The sequence below is a fragment of the Anser anser genome (assembly GCF_964211835.1).
Source record: "Anser anser genome assembly, chromosome: 12".
In the NCBI taxonomy this organism is placed as follows: Eukaryota; Metazoa; Chordata; class Aves; order Anseriformes; family Anatidae; genus Anser; species Anser anser.
In genome coordinates this window covers 5,430,113-5,455,156 of record NC_139733.1, presented here as the reverse complement: position 1 = coordinate 5,455,156, position 25,044 = coordinate 5,430,113, and the positions used below count along the sequence as shown (strand labels likewise).

At 40.0% G+C, this 25,044-nt stretch overlaps 2 protein-coding genes across 6 annotated transcripts in view; one reads left to right on the top strand and one right to left on the bottom strand.

Annotated features, from left to right (window-relative positions):
- LOC310880522 (haloacid dehalogenase-like hydrolase domain-containing 5) overlaps positions 1–16,040 on the top strand; it is a 36,601-nt gene extending 20,561 nt beyond the window's left edge. For all 4 annotated transcript variants that reach the window (XR_014571740.1, XR_014571741.1, XM_083796448.1 and 1 more), the window contains one exon: positions 8,353–16,040. Coding sequence is in view for 2 of the 4 variants with exons in the window: in XM_083796445.1 (XP_083652571.1) it covers positions 8,353–8,383 (31 nt within the window). In the remaining 2 variants the exon portion in view is untranslated. The remainder of the gene's footprint in view (positions 1–8,352) is intronic.
- On the bottom strand, positions 2,981–16,650 carry RAB43 (RAB43, member RAS oncogene family). 2 transcript variants are annotated; one of them, XM_083796457.1, is made up of 3 exons: positions 16,366–16,650; positions 5,870–6,047; positions 2,981–4,936 (listed from the first exon to the last, which is right to left on the bottom strand). In XM_083796457.1, the coding sequence occupies exons 1-3, from the start codon at positions 16,588–16,590 to the stop codon at positions 4,683–4,685; spliced, it is 657 nt and encodes a 218-aa protein (XP_083652583.1). In that variant the 5' UTR covers positions 16,591–16,650; the 3' UTR covers positions 2,981–4,682. The 2 variants fall into 2 exon arrangements, with proteins under 2 accessions (XP_083652583.1, XP_083652582.1); XM_083796456.1 differs by having other exon boundaries at positions 5,870–6,053; positions 16,366–16,648.
- Between the last annotated feature and the right edge of the window lie 8,394 nt (positions 16,651–25,044).

Here is a 25,044-nt window from a genome sequence, read left to right as displayed (position 1 = left end):
CACGTCATTGATCTGTTGCTCTCTTTTCTAATTGCCTTAGTACGTGAACCACAAGGGTGGGAATACAAGCTACGTGGTGATCATAAACTCCTGTGGTGAAGCGAGTCATGGGAAAACTACCTCTTCACAAAAGTACACATACTTGCTCCCATTTCCTTGGATTTTCCCCAGCTCTTTACTCATGGCTCGTTCTACCCAGAACCTGGTTTGTTTCTGTGAAGTCTCCACAGAAAATGACTGATGGGTTAAACTGAGCGCTCTCCAAGGTTGGAAGGTATCAAAAGGAGAGCAACCTTATTTCAGTTTCACAAAGCACCTATCGTTCTCATTTTCATTTTCTTCTAGTGTGTTTACACAAAATGAGGCAATAGGGTAAACTTCAGTGGTCTGTTAATATAGAAATGTTTTGGAAGTACGATGTATAAAGCTAAATGATTTCTACTAATGAAATAACATATAAATGCATCCAAAATTTAAAGAGACTCACATTATAGCACTAAGAAAAACAATTCCATGAAGGGAAACTAATACGTTATCTCATCCCAGTTCCCTCGGTATTGGCGTGAGATGGCCAAAAACATTCAAATGATCAACTGGACACAAGTTGGCAGGCTAGGAGACTAAATAATGCAGGTGTAAATCTCAGTGGAACAATATATGACAAGGAAGCATCAAGGAAAGGCTTTAATGTTATTTAAGTGTACTACTGCTTGAGTATCTACAGAATGTAATGCCTTTACTGCGGTAACATGTGCAACACATGACAATCAGCTCTATTTTTCAAATAAATCCAATCTTCTCTGAAGTCAAAAAAAAAAAATGAGAAAGAGTCCAACTTTCCATGAAGCTCTCAGAAATCTATGCAGTGTTAGCTGGGCTTCATTCACGTTTGTAGTTACTCCCACCACAAAGTGACCTGCTTTCCACTACAGGGAGAGTGATAAAATCATTAGGACTTTTCCTCTGTTTTTTTTTTTTTAATTTGTTTTGCAAAACAAATATTAGCAGGTTTCTGGGCTGACATTTATATGATATAATATTTACATAATAAATATTTGTAAAAATTCCATCCATGACAGACTGGATGAGTAACCGGAGATAAAATTAGCTTAAATCACAAATCAATACAAAGGATAACTGCCCACACTCCGGGAACCACATTCTGCTGATGATTTCATTTCAGTATTTGCCTCTGCATTCCACTCTTAATTGTTACAGGGCAGGGATCAATGTTCCCTTCTGTGTTTATGTAATATTTTGCACACTTTGGGTACTGCCAAAACCAAATGATACATATTAATGCAAATACATGGTCAGCCAAGGAGGTCTGCTTAAAAGCTATTACTGCACCATAGTCTTGTTAATGTTCAACTGCCAGTAAACAGGATTCTTGGCAAATGTTTACGCTATGAACTCTGGTCATGTGCTGCTGAGTTATTCGCTTGATGTACATCAGTGCACATTTATAACCGGAGAGGTGAAATATTTTTTTTTACCTGTAAACCTCAGGTTTATTGCTACTCACTCTCTTCATCCAGGTAGCCTTTTGTTTCCAATAGGACTAATGGAATTGAACCAACACGAGGGGCTTCCTACTACTTGAATTACATAGCTATGTGTGCAAGTGATGGATCTAACAAAAGTCTTCAGAAGGGGAGTGAAGTTCTGTTTACTGTCTAATGTATTTCTGGTTAAGAAGCTATCAATCTAGTGAGTACTGTGCTATTACCAACAGAACAAGAAACTGTAATTGAAATAGCGAAATAGCCTCTTACTACTGACAGCTCAAGCTGTCAGGTTGTGTCACTCACATCTGCTGCTAGCCTGAAAAAAAAAAACAAGTCTTCCATCTATTTCTTTGTTCTTTTTTGTTCAGTTAGGTACAACACAGCAACTTGCATTACACTTGTTATAATGTGGAAGAGTCAAGAGTTAGAAAACAAAGCTGACCTGAAGCCATCCGTAGTCTTAGTCTTTTTGCAGCAAAATGAAAACTAACCTCAACTGGTGGGTGCCATCATTTGAAAACGCAGCGAACAAATCACTGACTCTGTATTTCATGTGTTGTGACTGAAACAGATGAACCTGCAGGCAGAATCTCAACCTTCAACACTAGCTTAAGAGAGAAATAGGGGCAAATTCTAAGGAAAAGTCTAGTGCTTGGTCTAATTCTGCTAATGTACTAAATGAAACCCAAAATTAAGGGAATGGATCAGTACTTCCTCATTTCTCCATCTACTGTAAAAACACAATCATTCACTGATCTCACTGGAAGTAAGATCTGTGCTCCTTTTACATCTTGCTCCAGCTTTAAGATGAGTTACTGTGTAAACTACTGATTTCAACTTGAGCAGTAGCCATACTGTTCTTAAATGCACATCAAATTTTATCAGCATGGCTTAAATAATTTGGCACTACTCCTGCAAATACTGGGAGGCTGAGCTTATCTGAGGGTCCACGTTCATGCGTGCAGAACTGCAGGACTGTGACCTGCAGATGTAAACTATAACATGTCAAGAGTCAAATGCTTGCTAGTATTCTGTAGCTTAAGGTCCACCTAAGCAAGAAGAAAAACAGTAACCAGGACTGTATTTTGGCTTGGACTGTCTTCACAGGTTCTCCTGGGAGTGGAGTACAGGATTTGTGATAGCAAATCTAGAGTTTGGACAATTCTCATTTTCAGTTTTTAACTACTGCTGAGCACTTACTGCCTGTAATCTTTGGATGTAGGAGAGCTGGGAATGTCCTGGAAAACTATCCAAAAATACTACTGAATACTGCAGCTTAACCTGCCCTCCCACATAAAACATTAGAAATGTGAAAACTATGCTAATCGAAAAATGTAAAGCCCTTTCACTCTTACAACTATAAAACTTGAAAACTATTCCCTTAGATTAGGAGCAAACAGGCCACAAAACATATGCAACTCTTCAATAATCTACTTCATAGTTAAAAACAAAACAAACAAAAAACACAAACAGGAAGTCCAAAGAATGATTTAATATTTTCTGTATGAAAATGAATAGTATTGAAATTAGGATCCATTAGCCCTTTCTTAAATCTTCCAGATTTTCATGATACTGGATATGTTGAATGGCTAAAGACAGGTGTAGCCCTAGTAGCAAACCAATCCACCTGGTCCTTTTTGATCAAGATTTTCAAAAGGGACAAGTGACTTCAGTTCAAGTGAGTGCTTTCTGTAAATGAGCTCCTTTAAAGAATGAGGATTGCAGAAATCACTTGCACCTCTGAACACCTTTGCTTTAACAGCAGATTTAAAAATAAACCTGCTTCTGCTCCCTTTGCAAATCCAAGTTTGTAAGGTGCTTGAGAGTGTAAATCCAGGAAGGGCTGCTGCCACCAGTACTTGGACTGTATCTACAACATGCAGTACAGAGCTGAATCTTAAAGGCAACTATATGTAGTTGGGTTATGAGATCTATTTTACTTAACAATGTAGACTTCTGATCAACAGTTAAAGAAATTCCCTGCTGAGTTTTCAAGAAATAAAGAGCAATTAGTAACTTGTGACAGGGAGAGATGCAGATGAGTACAAAGGTGGGAGGTAATCACTCAAGATGTTAGACTCTTACAACCAAGAAGTTGCAGGGCATGCAGTTTTCTGCTATTCTGAAGTCTTCTTTCCAAATACACACCCATGTTGTATTTAAAAAGACGGTTAAAATCCATCCAACCAACCAAATCCTACTTATGCCACTTAATCAGTGAACACTTGGGTAACCTAATACCAAATGTACGACCAGAATTAACCCTGTATATGGCCATTAGGCACATGGCAAGAGATCACAGCCACCATACAGTTCAAGGTTTCTCCAGTTGCTGTTTCCAGTGGCACAGGTCTGTAATTTCAAATGAAACTGATAGACTTGAGGGAAAAAAATCAATGATACCCACTTGAAAAAGGGAGCTATCCCTGTGCAAACAATAACAAATGCAATACACCTACCCTCTCCTCAAGACTGTATTTAAAATAACTAAACTGGTCCAACCCTGCTTGACAGCAAGTGGTGATATCGCTCAGGGTGATTTTGCAATCTATTAAAATGATAACTTAAAAAAATGAAAACAAAACCTGAGAGAAGGCTGTCCCACCTGGGCCTGTTCCAGTACTAGCTAGCAATCCATATGCCCTTGGACAGATGACTATTTGGTCCTGTAATCAAAATGATGGGTATTTTGACAATTGAAACACCTTTATCAGACACTCTCTGTCGCTTCTAGGCCTTCTGGTCATTGGTGGAGTGCTGAGCATTTAGAGACGCTGTCAAGCGTGCCTATTCTTCTTTGCCAACAATCCCATGATAATTGCTTCAGAATTTGGGTATGTGGCAGTCTTTTTTCCAGCCATCTGTTTCCCTACTGGGGAACCATCTCTGGTTCAAAGATTTTTCCTCCACTTTTGTAACTGGCATGAAGGTCACAGAAAAGAAAATGGTAGGGACAAATGTCGAGTAAGTTTTTCAGAGGGCTTGACTTTTACGACTACCTCTCAAAAGTCCCCTTTTAAAAAAAGACACCAAAGCAAACAGGATTGTGTCTAACTAACTTCTACAAAATTGCTGGTTTCACAGGAGGAGGAAAATATGGCTACTGTGCTACTCAGCATTAGGGTGAAGCACCATCTAAATTCCAGTAAAGTTAGGGATTTCACCTAGCTCGTATCAGCAAGCACACCCCCATCCTTCTACAACGTCCTTGCTGTCAAGCTTGATGCTATCAGTATTCTTCTCACTGAACACAGGGCCTCCATGCCTCATCATGAGCTCTGTAGCCATCTTCACAAAAGCCTCCTCCACGTTGCTGGAGTCTTTTGCAGAGGTCTCTATGGCACAGATGATATTATCATAGTGTTCAGCCAGATTCTGAGCTTCTTCCAGCTGAACCTCTCGAAGGTCACTTAGGTCTGACTTATTTCCTGGAAGAAAAATAAAAACAAACAGAGAAATTTATAATGGCTATTTGTGCCAGGGCATAAGGTTCTCAGGTTTTCCAGAGATTTCCATTCTTGGAGATTCAGAAAATCCAACTGAAAAGGCCCTGACCAACCTGACGTTAGCCTTGCCTTGAGTAGGAGGTTGGACTAGGTCATGTATTTCTGTATGATTCATATGTAGAACACGAAAAGTCAACAACCAAGGTGAGAGAACTGGAGAGCAACGGCTGTAGACTGTAAAGGAGGAAATATCAAAGCTAAAACCATTCTGTGAGGAAAGAAAAGGAAGACAATGTGAAAACAACAGCAGTCTTCTGGCTCCCAGGGAAATCTAGAACACTGAAGGTACACTAGCAGGTCTACAAGCCCTGAGAACGGTGTCTAACTCAGAAACATTGCGGCTGGGAGGCAGAATTTCCAAGAGAACTGATGAATTCTGGCTGCCATGAAGTCCTTCCAAAATCCCCAGTCCATGAACTATGTGGGTGTCCCAGTCCCCTAAAACATGCCTGCTTGATACCATGGAGCTTCCTGCCCTGGAAACCTTACGATTCTAATCACCAGAACAGCTCCATAGCAGCTCTGCCTCAAAACCTGGAAATCTTGGGTACCCAGTCCTCCACTAAGCGAGCACAAAGTGTGGCTTCCAAGCTGGCTTCTGATACAAAGCTCCCTAATTCTTAACAGAACTTCATTCAAGCAGATAGGCATCTTAAAAACATTTGTCTCATGCATCAGCATTTCCTGATTAAAAAATAAAAAACTTGGAAAATTTCCAATCAGCTCTATTACATACATCTTAATTTCAAACAAAGCCAAAACTTTTAACCATCTTAATGAGTATTGCAACTAAGTACATTGCACAGTACCCTGTAGTGCTGGTATTAATATTTTTACTCTGAGACTTGAACTTACCAATCAGTAACTGTACTATGTTGGAACCAGCATACTTTCTCACATCCTCGATCCAGCGAGGAATGGACAAGAAAGAGCCTCTCTTGCTGATATCATAGGCTAGGATTGCTCCGTTGGCGCTGCGGTAATAACTCTGCGTGATAGTTCGGAATCTCTCCTGGCCAGCTGTGTCCCAGATCTGCAACTAAATAAAACAAAGCATGCAATGAGATACTGGCCAGTAAAGGTTTCAGTATATATAAAGTTTTCTTGAATCAAAAGCTAGGACTTGATTGAATAGCCTTGTTATAATAACCTTATCTCCCTTATAGGTAATACATTGTGGCATTACATTTTTCTAGTCTTTTGATCATGATTTAAGGACAGCAATGTACACTGGAGAACTTTTTTTTTTTTGCTTTTGGCTGCTTAAATTTCTATTTGCATTGAGATGTTTTGGCGAGCTGCAGACAAGCTCTGATGCATCCTTCTATGGCAGATTATGAAGTTATCACTTTGGTGTGCCCAGCCCTACCCCTTTGTCACTTTCTCTAGCAGAGTTATGAAAAGAAGACCAGAGCCAAAACACTCCAGTTCATCTTCTGGTGTGTTACTGAAACTACAGGTGGGCTTTCACTAGCACAGTGGCTGAGGTACTGACAGAGTCTTGCCAGATCTGCTACAGAGGCAGTAACAACTGAAGTAGGCGGTGGTAGTATCACCTGAGAGCACCAAGGTTATTTGATAAGGAAATGAGAGACAAATAAAACAATATATATAGAATACATAAAATCCATAAAAGAAGGCATAAAAGAACGTATAAAAGAAATGCCAACATTTCTAGGTTCCAATAGTCAGTCAAACATCTAGACTCAGCCTCCTGACAGCTTTTAGGTGCAAGAACAGACTGCATCTGGGAAGGAAGAAGAAATGCACAGCTCATGTACTTTTGCCTAAATCTAGGCACATAACAACTATGAGTTTAGTATCAGGTTTTGAGTTCCCAGTACCAGATGTTCCAGAGGAAGAAGCCAAATAATTGAGAGTGGACAAACACAATATCCTGTTAGTAGGGAAAATTTCTTTTCAAATCCTGTTTTGTGGGTTGTCTGATGTCCTGGAACACAATGGTTTATGTCGCAGGAGCTTCTAATCTAAAGTACCTGTAGACATTCTCATTCTCCATACAAATCACTAATCCGTTCTGAATCCTTCACAGCTCTTGACTTCAATATATAGTAATAATGAAACCAAAGATTTTTCTTTATAATTTTACATTTTCTGTCCTTCTATTTCACTTCCCTTTTTCCCCTTCTTTTCCCAAATGATAAATGAGAGACCATTTGCGTGTACAATTCAGTATATTCTGCATCTCCTCTTAAATGAGACAGGACATAAGCACACACTCTTGGGTGTTTTAATCCTTCCATATTGTGGATGTGCTACTTATTTGTTTCCCTCTCTCCGAACCTCTTTCTTATAAAGAACTGACTACAACTTAACTTCAGTGATGTTTTATACCAAATAATACAGAACCATTTCCATTTATTTCTTCTGCACATTAGTATTTTGTTTCCATGATCTGACTCTGCTGCACGTTTGAGCAGAAACTTTCACTTTGAAAAAAGCTGTACTGATCAGATCGCTTTCCTGTGCTAACTAGCATCTAGATCCCAAATAATATATGTACAGCTTCAAAGGAATCAATCTAATGAAAAAAGTACTTCTTACCAGTTTTCTCAGTGAAGGAGAAGGGACTGCAATGGACTCAGAAAATGGGAAACAACAAAACAATGCTTATTAATGTAACAGTTAATGATCTAGAGCAGACAACAGACAATTACTGAGACTAGGAAGTTAATAGCAGGCTTTTGATGTTCTCTGCACTCAAGCCTCCCACTAGACCTTTGTGTCCTTTATGCAGTTTTAAATCTCATCATTTGTTTAGGTCAAGTGCAAAACAAAGCTAATGGTGATTACCCAACTCCTGGGACAGGTCTGAGATACTGTGCGTATCGAAGATTTATACAATTTTTAAATTTAAAAAATATTTTAGCTTACACTTTTCACATGGAATAAAAAAAAAAAAAAAGTGATTTACCTGTAGAGTGACTGAGCAAGCTAGTCTTGGGACTTAACGCTCTACGATGGATTTTGAAAACCTCTATGAATGTACCTTCCATAGAATCACAGAATCATTGAAGTTGGGACAGATTTTGGGAGGTGACAAAGCTAACTGCCTGCTCAAAGTGAGATAAAATCTTAATTTTTCCAGGAGGACTTGCTCCGTCATTTTCCCAGAGACCAAAATGAATCTGACCAGCTTGTAGTTCCTAGGATTTCTTGCTCTTTCTGAAGATAAGTATGGTATTTGTATTTCTCTGGTCCTCCCAAATCTCCACAGGCTGTCAACAGTGATAGAGCAACCTCACAGTGACACCAGGAAGTTCTTACAGCACTCCCAGACATTTTTTACTCAAGTTTTTATGTCTGTGCGTTCACAGGACTAAATGTACAAAGTTGCTGAAGCCCTGAGCATCCTGCTGGGAACAGCACAGACCACAGAAAAGCTTCACCTTCTGAGGAGCTCAAGCAGCAGTCTTCCTCCAAGGCAACATCCTCCAGGTAGGGTCTTTCCCTTGGAAGTTTAAAGTTCATGCTCCCTAACTGTCACTTCTCTTTTATGTAAGGACTCAGAATCATTTAGCTTTTTACAAGATCTTCAGTTTGTTGTGTTTTTGCTTTCAATGCTGAGACTACAGTATGTGTTAGACCTTATGTCGTGTGACATAACCCATAAGCAGATACTTTGCAAACATAGATACCAAATGACACACCTGTTTGTCACTGCTCCCGTCACTTCTGCTGGCAGGAGCCAGAAGAGTGATCACTGTTTCAAGCAAAGTCAGTCAAATAAGGACATGGTTTAATGACTTGCTTAAGCAAAACTAAGGCCACACTGTCATCAAAGACTTGCCATCCCAGCTGCATATCCTTGTCCTCCCTCTGCACTGAAACTAGGAGCTGTTAATCTGATTCACTGTACACCTTCATTCACAGATTTAACTGAAAAATAAGGATTTTTCTTTTGTTTGAAGAGTTAGCACTAATTACACAGCCATGTGGTACCAAAAGCATGCAAGTTGCACATTCCTGGGGCAACTACCCTTTACAGCAATGGCTAAACCATCTTGGACCAATCCCAAATATGCCTGTTCGGTTTAACTTGTTGCTGAAGGTGGGTGTGAACCAATCCAATAACCTTGTCTCTCCACTAAACTATTTACATGCATGTAACTCTTGACAAGATACAGCAATTGCAAATTCTTTGAAAAAAAATTAGGCTCAATATTTCTCATTTAAAAGTTCCTTAGTACAAGTTAGATGTAAATACCAAAACAATACCAAATAAACTGTACTAACCACAGGTTGCAAAAATAGATATAAATGTGTCATATACTGCATATGTGATGTGAGGTTCTCCAGTATTTATTTCCTCGATTTAAGTGCTTGAGCTTTGTAAATAGTGTGATGAAAAGCCACATGTCACTTAGCAACTTTAACTGTTTTTAAGCAATTCCCGGTTTTGTAATCACCTTGGCAGCAGCTCTGGTGTAAGAAAGACAACGAGAAGTTGGATTGCTGGAGAATTGTGTTAAATTCAACTGAGGACACTGAGAGAACATACCTATGAAATAAGAGACTGGTAGGAGGCTTTTAGAGAGACCATCTCCAGTAACTAACAAAGACTGGATAAAGAACAGATAAGCACCCATTGTTCAAAAGGCCAGAACAGAATACCCTAAATGAACTAAGACAAGAAGCTACCTTTCTTGTGCTAGTTGTTTCACTATTGAATGCCCACTTTACTACAGAAGCTGGTTATTTTGGTCTGCTTTTAGCTTTGAAATTTTTGGACACCAGAGCTCTTAGCACTGGCTGGTACTGAATAGCAAAGTGCTAAACCTGCTATTAACTCCTGTACGATTTTTCAGGACCGTATAATCACTGTGGAATCAAAGCTTTCCATAAGTACATTAGACAAAGTCTTGAACGTTTTTTGTACTTGTTTTTTCATCTTTTCTTGTTGGAAAGGAGCATGCACAGAATGTATGTCATTCATTCCTTGCAATGATGTGGGCTGGGGACCGACTGGCTGGGGAGCAGCTGTGCTGAAAAGGCCCTGGGGGTCTTTGCAGACAGCAAGCTGAGCTGGCGCCAGCAGCATGCCCAGGCAGCAAAGGAGGCTGGCAGCATCCTGAGCTGTATGGACAGCAGTGAAGCCAGTTGATCAAGAAAGGTGATTATTCCCCTTTACTCAGCACATACTAGATCTCAACTAAAATACTGTGTCCAGTTTTGGGTCCCTAGCACAGGAAACACATTAAAGAACTAGAGCAAGTTGAGTGGAAGGCTGTCAAGATAGTCAGATAACCGGACTACATACTCTATGAGAAGAGGCTGAGGGAACCAGGCTTATTCAGCATGGGAACAGGACTGAGATCACCTATTAGCTGCTGTCCAGTACCGATGGGAAGGCCATCAAGAAGCCTGAGCGAGACTCTTCACAGTGGCACATGGTGGGAGGATGAGAGACAGCAGACAAAAATTGAACCAGGAGATATTTCAACTTGATGTGAGGAAAAGATTTTTCACTATGAGGACAGTGGAGCATGTTGTCCAGCGGTTTTGCAGTCTCCATTCCTGGAGGTTTTCAAGGCCAGACTGGATAAAGCCCTAAGCAACCTGGTCTGTTCTCCCAGCTGACTGGTTCAAGTAGGAGGTTGGATGGAAACCTGAAGTCCTTTCAACCTGAAATACTCTGTGATTCTATTACTTCAGATTTAAAAATATGTATATATCCGCATGAAAATAAGTAATTGCAGGCTATCATGTTTGAGAAAGCAAGTTCAAAGAGGTGTGCTTCAAAGAGGGTTGGCACTGTCAACTCTCATGATCTGAGAGCCATGCATAGGATCCCTGTACGGCTGCTGAGAAAACACTATGCAAAAATATATGTAAGCATTCCATATATTTATGTATATGTCCATGCTTGTTGGATGGCCATGAATGGTAAAATAAGCCAAACATTTTGTGGGCACTTTGGACTTTGTGTGCATACGCCAATAGTTTTCAGATTTTATAGTATTTGAACTGTTTATTTGATCCATCAGTGTGCACAGGTCTCATATATCTGAACCAAGTCTGCATGGTGCTGTGGAACTGTACACAGACAGCCATTTTATGAGATCTGTGCAATTACTTTACAAACCTGGTTGTCTGATGACTAAAAACTCTTCACAAGTGTGTTGCCTTAACTAACAAGCACACACATTCACAGTATGTGAGGAGCAAGGATAGGGAAGCCACATGTAGCTACAAACTCCAGCAAATCATACATGCCCTTAAATCAGGAGGTGGTGAGATGTAAGATGGTTCTCTGGCAGGTTATTCTTGGTTGTCTGATCAGGCTCAAAGAAAGCAGAGTTTCAACCGCAGAAATTGACAGTGTTGAAAATGATGAGTGACAGACTGACCAAAGAGCATAGAAAATGAGTATTATCAAATGTTTTCACGCAGACTCACTCATCTCGCACTGATAAACATAGTTTATCAATGGTTAATGCTTATCAAATGGCCTCGAGATACTTTAAATAATTTCTCCCCCTCCCTCACTTCCTACATAATTTATTAAGTACTTTCCTGATTCTTCTAGAGAAGCACGGAAGTTCAGGTCTATCTTTGTTTGTGAAGCAGTATTAATAATCACTAAGTATATACTGTAGCTGATAACTTCCATTACAAATATAAAAATGTCACTCTTGTACTATGAATTCTTCAAACTATAGCAGCTTTGATAGAATTCCCCTGAATTGAAATGGTGGACACAAAGACTCTGCTAAATAATTGTAAACCAACTGACCATCCTGTCATCTCAAATGAGAAACAATAATATACATTTCTGCACACTGGCAAATCACAACACTTACTCCTAAAAAGTCTTACTGAAATGATCTTACAACTTAATCTATACAACCTTTGCCAAAAGCAACAAAACCAAGCTCTGGAAAGCAGTGTACTTAAAGTAACATTCATAGACAGAACAGTTAGGATAAACTGATCCATTTGATTGTTTCCTCTACAAAATTTTCTGAAAATAAGGAATCCCTGTTAGCTGAGAATTCAGCATTTTTGTTTGCTCTCTTGTTCTGAGCGTCAAAGTAGTTGACAAGAGACCTACACTTTCCTCTAGATATCAAAGATCACTGCTTCCATGTAATAACCAATTGCTTTATTTGTGTTTGCTTAGCAATGTTGATAAACATAACTTTGTTTTCTTTTTCTTCCTTTTGTTTTCCTTTTATTCCTGTCTTTTTTTTGTCTTTTTCTCCAAATATATGTATTTCTTATTTTTCTCCCTTTTACCTTATCTGATACCATTCATGATAAATTTGGGGTTTGTTTGGAGTTGACCCTCCAATCAGTCCAGAGTCATGACAGCTAACAAATCATGATTTTATACTATTTGCAATCTGGCCAGGTAATGAATGACACATTACATTCTGAAAATTTTACAGCCATGAAGCCTGAATAAAAGCCCAGAAGCTTAATATCATACGGGCTCAGAAAGCTTGTAAATTAGAGTGCTGTGGTACATAAAGAAATAATTGTTATAAAAGGAATGTGTGTGTTTTCAAAGGTTCTCTCCTGCTACTTTCTTAAAGATATGATAAGAGAGAGAAAAACAATAGCATAAACAAAAAAAAAAGTCACTGTATGTAAAACAATATAAAATAGCATCATAAAGTAGACATTAAAGATACCCTATAAATTTATCAGTCTACAAGGATGCTCGTGAAAAGAAAAGGAATTTTGTTATTATTACTAGCCACAAGTCACGGACTTGGACTCAGGAATGTCCTTGCTTATCATTACGTAAAATCTTAGTTACACAGTTTTATAAATATCTTTTCCTACAGTGATAGAACAGTTACAAAACCATTTTGTTCTTTTTGCCAGATTCTTTCTATTGCTCAAAGAACATGGAATTATTTTATCAATAGGACTTTACTCACTATGCATTAAGTCAACAACCATGACTTTTGGGAACTGCAGTCTCTGTCCTGTAGGACTAAGTCTGCTACGTAGGAGATAAGAGTGTAACACACCACAACTGCAACCTGTTAAACAGCATATACTAGAGCATTTCTTGTTAATGATGATAAACTGCAGAAATTTCATAAAGCTGAAGGGGAAAAATTCTGGATACATGCTGGTCAGAATCTGCCTTTGTGACAAAATCAAGGTGGTCATCACCAGTAGCTTTGACATTCAAGTTCCATTAAAACCCAGCCTGCCAGATCTGCCACATCCCTGCGTGGCTCCGTGCCACACGGCCTCCCTTTTAGTCCCATTGGCTCCAAGAGCCCGTGGCTCACAGAAGCCTGTCTCACTGACCACTGGCTCGTATAATCCTACTGGTCAGTATTTCAAATTGCAGTTGGAAATCTGAAAGAAAGAACAAGAAGAGAAACAGATTGGATGGCACAGAGTTTACTTGTTCTTCCCCTCTGTTAGTGGTAAATCTCTGCAAATCTGGGTTAGCACATATTGGGGATGCTTACACTGCCAGTGCTTTATGTTTTATTACTCTAGAGAAAGCTTCTGTTAGGAGGACTGTCCATGAATAGCTCCTTTCTCCAGCAGTAACCTCCCTTTGCGTATGACGCTTAGTCAGCTTTCAGTAGCTGCTGGAGCAGTTGTGTACGAAATGTCATTTGAGACATGTGAAAGACTACAGCTTTAAGATGCAAGGAAAGATTTACTTGAGTTAAAAATAAAAACAAAACCACAAGTTATTTGCAGAATCTTCACCTTTACTCCCCCAACATGCTTCTTTTCCCCTCTTCAACAAAAATGCATCAAAATTAAGTTAGACTTAAAATCCTTGTGCTCCAAATGTTGCAGAAACATATAACTGTAATGAAAACGTTGACAGTTTTACATAAAGAGACACTAACACAATCAACCTTAGAATGTTTGTACGAATCTCAAAATAAGCTTCTGATTCATAGTTACTCAGTTATGTTGTAACACTATCCTTACCCTGTCTAAAAATGAAGTGTAGGCCACTGGGGACATGGAGCAAGTAGTGTTCAAATGCTCCTTGGGACTTTTTTGTACACTCTGTTGGTCTGAAAGAACTTTTAAAGATGATCCAGTTACGAAAACTGGATTTTTCTCATTCTTGCACCACTTGCTAAACACAAAACAAGCCTTCTCATTCCTTATGAAGAATCTTGTCTTGAGCAGCATAAATCCATAATGAATCTGGAGAAGCGCTGGGAAATTGCCTGGCATGCTTTTGTGAGGATCTTAACAGTAAAGCAAACTTGATTTGAGACACATCCTGAATGTATCACGATTTGAGGAAGCCCAGTTAATGATTTATCTTAAACACTTCTAAGCAAGTATGCCTCATGTGACTGACACAATGAGAAACAGCTCTTCCAGAGCACATGTACAGGCTTGTTTACTAACTGGTTAGGGTATGATCTGTTCAGATAGCTATAGTGCTTTTCCTAGAATCAGTATAAGCTACACCAAAATCAAACCTGTACAATGTGTCAGCTATACACACCTAATCGTATAAATCTGCCTACTTTGTAAGGGAGCCCACAAAAGTGTAACTTATTTTCTATTTCCTATAACACGCTGAACAAACCTGGCGAGATTAAATGCACCGCTAGAAATCTCAGTCCAAATGGAAAAGCCTGACTGGAATATAAACTTCACATACAATGCACACCTTAAGAGACCAAACAAAAAAAACACCTCCAAGCGAATGTTTTTATATTCTAGCTGTGGTCCTGACTCAGCAGCTAACAAAAATAACTACAAGGTATATCATCAGCAGCAGTATTAGATTAACTTGTTTCAACTAATGCTTAAAGTAGTCTTCTTCAATCTGTGTATCCCTAATTTTTTAAATGGAAGTACAGGATAACCTAAAATAAAAGGAAGCCTCAAGAGGCTTGCATCTTCTTATTTGCCATTTGTAAAATACTGGGAAATAATCCACAGGTTTTGTTACACTCAAGCCTCAGTATTGAGGATATGAAAAAGCACACCTGGGGAGATCCGGCCCTGGGCTAGTCCTGTCCTTGTCCTGAAGCGCCTAGCTGAGCCCCCTGGCACCAGGATCAGACACATTTGTCACTTTGTGTGTGCCTGGCATTTAAATTGAGCCAGGTTTCAATCTTAAAGGAGAAATCCCACTTCTAACTGCTCTCTTGCTGGAAAGCACAGAAGAGAAACTAATAGCACAAACTGAGATTCTTTTCCAACTGCTAACCTCAGCTAACCCCATATACAAAAGGAAAAGGTAAAATACTACAAAGAAAGTGAACACCTTTCTAGGTGTGGAACTTGTAACACTCTTCCTCTCCTGAGAGGTGAGCTTTCATTTCTTCCATTTTCTGCAACTTTCTCTGCTTAATATTCTGCTCACCTAAGTTAATTTATAAGGAAAAGACAACGGAGGACTTTGGCCCCTACTTTGGTAAATGCAGTCCAAAATTTAGCTGCAATTATCGTATTTCTTTATTATCTTTCCTCTCAAAAGCTTTTCAGTTTTATGATCTTTCCTGGGCAGTGACTGAATTAAGTCCTTTTTAGTCCCAGTGGCAGTAAGTAAAGATAGATGCATGACTTCATCGTGGAGGGGACTGGTGAAGGGCTTTCTACCAGCAGCCCCCTACAAACTGCCGGGTGCTCCAGCCTTGCTTTCCCGCTGCCTGATGATGCTTCTGTGCTCAGAGGCCAAGTCCACTGCATGGCCTTTGTGCCACAGAGTCTGGGGATAAAAATCACTATATATACATACACAAAATATCCTTTTTCTAACCCTAACGATTTTCTCCAGCATGAGAAAAGCAGAAGTCAGATTTAGGGCTGATTTGTTCTGATCTGAGAACCGCAAAAGTTGCACTTTCTAAGACGCCCTGTATAAAGCGCCTTAAGGCAACTTTTCAGTATGTCTCATCTAAAAAGCGTTCCCCAGCTTCTCTGAGGCTGCCAGTCCCACCGCCCTTCCTGCACACAGCGCGGTGCAGCCGGGGCTCTTTCTGCTCCGTAACTAAGCCCCCAGCAGCCTGGCTGAAGCGGGTGGCCCCGCAGCTCAGTACAACCCAGCCGAACCTGTCCCGGGGTGCGGGTTTGCAGCCGGGCTTTCACCAGCGCTCCCGTGGTGCCAGTCAGGACCCAAGCGGCCCGGCAGCCGGCCCCACCGCTCCCAGGGAAGTTTTACGGGCCCGGCTCATCCTGTGCCGGGAAACAGCTGGGGAGGAGCGGAGCAGCCCTTCCTCCGGGCACGGCACGGCCGGCAGGCAGCGGGACGAGGGAGCGGGCCGGGCCGTGCTGTGCCGGGCCGTGCCGGGCCGGGCTCGGCTGCTCGCCGGCCCCTCGGGGCTGCGCGGCCGGGGGGAGCCGGGGGGAGCGCTGGGGCCGCCGCTCACCTTCACCCGCTTGCCCTGGATCTCCAGGCTCTTCATGGTGAAGTCCACGCCGATGGTGCTGCCCTGGCGCTCGGCGAAGGCCCCGGTTTTGAAGCGCTGCACCAGGCAGGTCTTGCCCACGCTGGCGTCCCCGATGAGCACCAGCTTGAAGAGGAAGTCGTAGCCCTCCTCCGGGTCGGCCCCGCCGCCGCCACCGGGCCCCGCGGGCGCCGCCGGCCCGGGCATGGCGCCGCCGCCCCCGGCCTGCCGCCCGCCGCCCGCCCAGCCGGGCTCTGCGCAGCGCCGCCGCCCCCCGCCGGGCCGAGCCGGGGCCCGCCTCCCGCCGCCTCCCGCCGCCTGCCCTCCGCCTCCCGGCCGCCTCCGCCCGGCCCCTGCGGGCCCTGCCCGCCCGCCGCCTCCCCTCGCAGCCCCGCGGGCCGGGCGTTGGTGCTGGCGGCGCAATGCCCCGCGGGGCGAGGCGCCGGCCTCGGCCTTGCTGCGGAGCCACCGCTGCCGGCCCCGCAGCCGTGCGGAGCCCCGTGCGTGCAAGTTGTTGTTTATATCCTCGTCGGAGCGGCGTTGTCCCGATACGTGCTCGCTGAGATGTGTTACCCCTACTGACACACCGAAATAAACAGGTGCAGGGGCACCATGAAGTCATCCAGGAAGTGCAGCTCGTTTGCCTCGTTGGCTTTTTCATTTTTAGGTCTGAGCTAGGGTGTGGTTTGTTTCCAGAGTCGCAGTCCAAGGCTCAGGGCTATGGTTTTTCACCCTTGTGAGGTGCTGTGCTGCTCTGACGCAGCTTTGTCAACATGGTGCTACGTGTCCTACGTATGCCAATGTGTATGTGTGATAATACATTGCATCACAGCATGGTTTTGTGTATTGGGAGAAATGTATCAGCAATCTGGGATTGTGTTTTAATTGCTGCCTACGTAATCTACAGAATGAGCTGCTGTTTAATAGATACTCTTTCAGATTAAGTGGTGAGTCAAGATGCTAATAAAAATCGGCTTTACTAATAAATACTTTGACACAGCATGTCTTGCTAGTGTGCTCTTTGTAAAAGTGATTTGCTAATTTCCACCCTCAGTAAGAAATGACAAAATTGTGAAATGGAACAACTGAATAATAGCATTTCTGAGAGCAAGAGTTAAATTTTCCCATAAGTAGCTGTGCAGGAGGAGGACTGGCTTTGTGACTGAGCTAGCACAGGCCAACCAGGCCAGCTTGTTTTTGAATTATGATGAATCAGTGGATTTTGGGGTGGGTTCGTAATGTTTCTTTTTCAGGTCTCCATATATATTTTTGGTGATCCATGGTAAACTTCCAGCAAGAGCAGACACATGAGTACTTGGGCTGGAAAAATGGCTGTTTCCGGTAGTCTGAAACTGTGAATTATACTGGCCGCTGAATTCTAGAATACTGATGAACCAGGACAGAAAGTGTTAAAGAGGAAATAAGACATCGCTATGCATATGCTGTCATGTTAATAAGCACTTTTAAAGTTTTCAGTATCTGAGCAAAGCACATCAGAGAACTTAGATTATTTAGGAGAAAACAGTTCTAGAGAAGTTAGTCTTAATATTTAGAATTAACTGTATGATCTCAATTTAGTGGAAAGGTAAAGGTACTACTTCCATGAAGATAATTACACAACCAGGTATTCCACTATCCTTGCTATAAATCATTACATCTTCTTTGCATTAATTGTCATTGTTGCTTCTTATCTTCACTAGCTTTTAAAAGCAATTAAAACAAGGAATTCCCCAAACGTAATGTGCTGACTTATGTTTTCTATTGCTACACGTGTGAGGGATCTTTCATTCCTTCAAGCTGTGAAAACTGCATAGGATGGTTTGAATGTTGAAATGCTTGTCTTTGGTTAATTCCCAGACTCCACTGGGGATTCACACCTGTTTCATGGAAAGCTAAGGAAAACCAACATGGGTTTGAGTCCATTTCTGTTTATCTGCCTGTACTCGAGTCATTCATCAGACAAGAACAGTGACTGAAAACAGTATCAGAACATGGCAGAAGGACCCCTGTACTGATCACAGCTCCTTTTCCCTCAGCTAATTCTGTTCAACAAGAAGTTAGATTTTTCAGGTCTAATAAAGAGGTTGGTCTGCAAAACCTTTGCTGTAGGTGTAAGATTACTTGCAATTTCCACATTTGATAGCGGAATTTGGTTGGTGAGACTGTGTTATATTTCAAAGCAGCTGCTTGAGATTTGAAGTTACAAAACAAGCTATTTTCTGACCTTCTAAATGAATCTGTATGGTGACCTTATATCAAACACTGGGTAGGGGTGGGGGGACAGGGATGAGTCCTAAAATATGACCCAGTCTTCTGCAGCACAGTTTGAAGGAGCAGCAGGGAAGGGTTCAAAGAGCATTATGTAACTATGCAATGACTTACTGAGTTTATAGACTACTGTAATTCTAGAAAGTAGCAAGCATTCATTCTTAATAACTTCCAGTAGGGATATATAACAATTGCCAAAATTGTTCATGAAAACCAAGATAACTAGAATTATAGCTTTGGTTGGTATGTTGTTTATACTTTGTTCCAAGATAAATATTTCAATGGAGTTCAACCTTTCCTTCTTGCATTTTCAATGGAGGGACATTGTTTATGTGTTAACACTCCTTAAGAGGTACAAACTTTGGTTGGTCAGGCTTTGGTTAAAAGAATGTTTGAACATCTCTATTTCTTGGCAGCTTTATAGCCTGCCAATTTTATAGCTGGGTGAGCATGGATGGATTGGTTTCTTGAAGACATGAAAAGCAATGAAATATTGTACTTTCTGGTATAAGCAGTATCTGCTAAATAGTTAGATATTTGATTTTATAATAATAGACATAATAAATATAAGTTATAAAATAAGAACTACTTGTTACTTTTTTAAAGTCAAAAACTCCTGTTCCCATACTCACCATTGCCTGACATGGCCCCATACTTTTGATACATAAATTTTGATCGTTCATATTAAATCATACATATTTTGTTACTATTGGGTATATTTTGTTTATGAGGCCAAACTTCCTCTTCCCATCTTGTAATAATTTTGTTACTGATATTATTTGAGATGAAATACTTTAATCTTTCAAAGTTTATCAGTGTTTATAATCATGTGGGCTCTGGCTATGCACTTCTAGACAGTGTCTCAAGTTATCTTGGAGGTGTCTCAGATTTTGATTTACAGGTAGGGTTTTCTGAGTCTTCTGAGCAATGGAACCTTCAGTATTACGGGCTGTGTTCTTACACAAAAATGGATTGTTTTGCATCTTAGCCAGAAGAATTTTGTGATAATATACTGTTTAGTAATTCAGTCTAAAATGAAGGAGACGCTAAATTAAGTATATTTGTATCGAGAAATTTTTTTTTTTTAAAGTTTAGCAGTTTCTGATGTTTGCCAGTTAAAATGTTAGTAGATTTACTTTTTTTTAGTTTATTTTGTTAGTTCTAAAACGTTTCCAAAAAAAAAAAAAAAAGATTTAAGAATGTTTTAGACTTTAATGTTAGCAAGAGAGACAAAATTTTGTTCTCTCTGTAATAGGATGGAGACCTTTTGATTTGTTTGCAGAGGGACAAGACAAATGGTTATCTCGAGGACTGTCACTAGTCAGATATTCCTGCTGTATGTGACAGCCTCTGTTTTTCCAAATCTGTGCCTGTATTGTAGGAGAAATAATTAGGGAACAGCATAGAGATAGACATGCTCTTTAAGGTAATGGTGATAATCATGATTAATTGGGAAGCCCCACAGTTTAAGAATGGATTTGTCCTGAAGAGTCCTTTTGCCACACTACCGTTTGTCCCCCCAAACTGCAGTGGCTCCAGCAGCAGGAAGACTCCTGGAGTCTTGAAAAATGATGCCTCCTAGACCTCATATTGGTAGTGGCCTATTCTAGAAGAAATTTTGCTTCTGCCTGGTGTTCTCTTACTGTAGTGGCAGTGAAACTGCCAAGTTGTAAGGAAGTTGCTAACCAACAAACAGGAAAGAATTTGAGGTCTGAAACTCCTCCAGCCAAGGCTTTTTGATGTTCTCCTTGTAAGCCTGCAGAGCCTAACCTTTCTCCGAGAACGTGCTCAGCGTCTCCATGCGTGATTCCTAGCGATGAAGTAACTTCTGTTATGCAGCTGCTAGGCAAAGTGTACAACTTTGTCATATGTGATGTGCTTGTTACCCAAAGTGAGCGTTGAATTTGCAATCAACCAAGCTTCAGAACGAGCTAGTAATAACAAAATTTAATTACCTTCACATGGTTTTTGAAGTTACTTGTTATGAGTATTAGAAGCCATAAGCTATTTCCAGTTCCTTTTGGGTGACTCAGTTGTAGAGAGTGGATTCATTGTCATTTGAAATACTATATTCATATACATAGCTTAATCGTCTGTATGAATGCAATGCAAATTCTCCTCCTCTTAGTTTCTAAAGGCTTTTATCAGTCTTAGTCACCCATCCGTTTTCCTTGTCAGTATTCAAAGAGTGTAAAAGAAGACATGACACTACAGAAACCATGCCAATTAATAGAACAGATTTCTTAAAACACAGCTGTTAATCACAGTTTCAACCACCAAAGAGTTGCTGATGAAACTAAAAACTTTGGTTCCTCTCAGTCAGGTTCATTTGGCAAATCATCACAGACCAGTACCCCGATTCCTGGTATCTTTGTGTGGTTCCTTGAGTCATCTGTTTACCTGTATCATCTTGCCATTGTAGACTGGAGATGTATATTCAGGAATGTAGGGTAAGGGGATTAGGTGAAATCCCTTTGAACAGCGTGTGATCTAATTAGTATTCCTCTTTTGTGTTCCAACCGCAGCCAGAATCCTATGGAGCAGCAGCATGCACATGTGCATGGCTTTACCAGTTGGCCTGTGGCTGCACACTCATGAAATGTTGCTCGAAGTGCTAAAGGCTCAGTTAAGAACCACCTGGAAATCTGCACAGTTTGCTGACTTTTATTCTTCTAAGTGAGATTAATATAGTACCTGTAAGCATCATAAAAGCAGTTTTCTTGCAGTATCTGTACGTCTGTCTGAGATTTATCACAAGAGCTGGATTTCTTGGTAGTGGGTAGCTTTTCCTTTCCCTGGTACACGTTGCTGAGTGAGCTGAGATTATTCTGCTAAACATCCCTTAGGTAAAGATCTTCATAGTTCCTGAGTTGTCTTTGCAGAGCTGATGCATTCCATTTAGAAACCAGTTTTATGAAAACTGCCCTCCTTGTATTTATTTTTTGCACTTGTTAAATGAATGTCAATGCTCCTCTTCTCTACTTAGTGATCTCTAATTGATTACCTTCTGAATTGTGTAAAGAGTGGCTGTGATACTTTCTCTCTTTTTCAACATATTTTCTGCCTGTATTTATGCTACATTTGGTGCCACTCCTATGTGAAATCTGAAATGTCCTCATATTAATGTCATTTCCAAGTTAAATCTTGATATATCATAGCTTATTTCCTGAGAACTGGTGCTTTGGGCTTTACTCTTGAGAAGATCTAGAATATATTCTATTATCAATTTTTTGCTATCTCTGAAAAACAGTCATCAAAGCTTCAGTTCAAGTGCACTTGCCTGTTTTCCCAAATGTAGATGAGAGTTTTAATATAACATGTTGGAAAATATGAATAAAATTGTCTTTCTGTTAACTCTAGTACCTTCTCATTTAGTTTCAATTATATGTAATCAATATCATATATCACATAACAGTAAAAAAAAGCAAATTATTAAAAATACTGTATGTGATTCAACTGTGATTGTGTGCATGTGGTTTAATTTTTGCACATTCTATTACGTCTTTATTCAAAAGTGGACTGAAGGATACAACTTTTCAGTTTTTAGAATGTGCTAATTGACCAATTGGTAGCTAATGAAATTCTGTCTTAACAGGAATACTTAGAATGTTCTTCACAATTCCAAACATACGTTTTTAAAATTACAGGAAGTAGATCCTTTTTGACATAATTATTGCGTTATACTGGGGGAGATAATAATCCTGGCAGTTTTCACAATGTCATGATTCTGTCAGTAGTCCCCAAACAATCTCGTAGTTTATTGCCTTGTGAATTTTCAGTTTATTGCCTTGTAAATTCATTTGAATTTCCCTGGAACTTTTATCCTCCTCAAGTGAAAGGGTGATATTTCTATGGCAGAGAAATTTAATTGCTGGATTAATAATTTAATTGCTGATTCTAACTATAGACTGTAAAAATGGTGTTAGGAAAATATAGCACTACTGTTTTTTTCAGCCTAAATTAAATATATGTATATATTTTACCTCTCCTGAGTTGTAGCCTCATCAGTTCATTTTTTTTTTGTTCTGAGAGCGAGCTGGATTCATTATGACTTTAGCCCCGTTGCACAGTGATGCTGTGGCTAAATTCAAATTACAGTTATGTTTGTGCCAACTGTTGTCTTTGCAGATACAGTGGGGATCAGAACATGCAAAGTAACTTTGCCAGTATGGAATATATTCAAGATCTTTTGTCTTAGTTATGCTGCCTCTAGAGGATTTAGACAAATATGGAGCAAGCAAATCTTGCATACGTAAAAGGAGAAAATCTGGTAAGATTTTTTTCCCCCCAGGTATAGAATGGTGATTTTGTTTTGATTTCTTAGTCTGCAAATTGAACATCATTTTGAATCACTAAACTGTAAGTATGAGAATGAAGAACAATCCCGCATTACCACTTGATGTTGGTAGATATGCGACCCCACTGATGGTCATAGATACACCACTGATGTGTATAAATATTTTGAAATAGAGGTGCAAAAGCATTTCATGTCCACACATGATTGGTATAAAAATATTTCTAGTTTTGGAATATATCATGAATCTGCTGATCATTTGGCAATTCTTCTACGTTATTCAAAGAAGTCTAATGTCAGGTTGTAATACTAGATGGGATTCATCTTTGGAGTGGAACTAATTTCCCACTCAGATCAGTGAGTCTTTCCTTTATATTTTTATCAGCCCAAGAATGGGAAAGATCAAAATGGTCAGTTTGCTTGGAGGGTATTATACAAGACTCTGCACTTCATATTCACTTAATCATTTGGAAATTCTTACCAAAATTAACCATTTTTTTCAGTATCTTATTAAAATTTATTATCACCAGCAGACTGGCACAATTTAATCTCCCTTAAATGAGTGCAAGGCTTCTTGGTTGTTTTGTGTATATGCTATGAAGGTCTGAAAATGGTCGTATTTACGCTGCATACAGTTGGAAGGAGGATTCATTTCATACCTGAATGTACTTGGAAAAGGGCACAACACAAGGACAGCTGTGTGTATCAAAAGAAGTATGCAGTTTGTGGTAACGCAGGCCAGAGACCTGGCCTCATAACTCCAATTAGTTTATCTTACGCTATCCTCTCACTCCTTAATGAGAACTCAGCACTAGAGCACGCCTGCCTTTCCAGCTGTAATGGTGATGTGGTGATGTTCTGCTGATTTAAACAGCATGCTCATCTTGCTCTCCTCAGTCTCTGTATTATTTGATAATTGTTTCTACTCTTCTCAAAAATTTTGATCTGGGAAAAGTCAATGGAATTAATTTCAATGTTTGAAGCTAAGATTTAGTCAGAGATATGGTTTAATTGGGCTCCAGAACCTAGTGAATCTTTTTGTGTATTTCCATTGGATATACTATTAAATCTGAAGTTGACCAGTGTTGTTACATTGCTATTACACTTCACAGTTATTTAAGGAGAGTCTTACAGATTTTGCTGAGTTCTGCATGCAAAGTTTTGGCAAACCAAACTCCTAATTTGTGTTTGATGGCCTATGATGCAGGGAGATGCATCACACTTTCTATAACTGTTTACATGCTGTAACTTTGTGTTGAAAAATAGACATTTTAGTGCTTTATTTGCCAAACTTAGTCTGTGTTGTAAATAAATCCTCACTGAAATTAAGAGGACAGAAAAACATATTAATTAAGGTTAACAAGTGTCTGCCTCAATTGCATTAATTTGCATGATAGGTACAGCTAATATGGAAGCTTGGTTCCTTTATCAACCTTCTCATTCTTTCGACACTGACTTCTTACTGTCACTAGTAGCTGAGATCCCTTTCAATACAGAGGTTGCGTTTCAGCCTTTGTGGCTTTATTGCTGCCTTTGCCGGTTCTGATTTCTAAGTGGTGGTGTCAGACTGGCAAAGATAGGTGTACACATGTATGCACATAGCTACATTACACAATTCAGTTAAATTTAATGAGACTGGAAAGTTCACAGCTCTTGTGTAAAGAATGTAAAGAACATAAACCTTGCTCCTCTGCTGAATAGATTTTTTTTATTACTATTTTATAGTAATTTATCTTTGAGCTTCAGATTAGCTCTACAGCAGTAGGTTCTCAAGTGTGCAAAGAAAAAAAAGTGCATGTGAAAAGTGCTTTGTCCTGTATTATGATATGAAAAGGAGTAGCCTATGCTCAAAAAAGAGATTGGTTCCTAGATGTTTGCATTTTTTTGGTGATATTTTATTGTAAATATCCATGAAACACTTGAAAACATGAACAACAATTTGAGGCCCACTTGGTCATTCCAAATGTGGTAAAAAAACAACCAAACAAAAAAACCCACAACAACAACAAACAAAACAACAACAACAAAACACTGAAACAACACACCAAAGTAAAACATTTTGTTTTAATTTGATAACCAGGAAAAAAAAAAAGTACTTA

Excerpts from the sequence above, each read along its gene's own strand:
- RAB43 (XM_083796456.1), bottom strand. The coding sequence starts at position 16,590 with ATGCCCGGGCCGGCGGCGCCCGCGGGGCCCGGTGGCGGCGGCGGGGCC. Across the intron at positions 6,054-16,365 it reads TCCAGGGCAAGCGGGTGAAG|TTGCAGATCTGGGACACAGC; the intron begins GTGAGCGGCGGC and ends TGTTTTATTTAG. Across the intron at positions 4,937-5,869 it reads CATAGTACAGTTACTGATTG|GAAATAAGTCAGACCTAAGT; the intron begins GTAAGTTCAAGT and ends TTTTTCTTCCAG.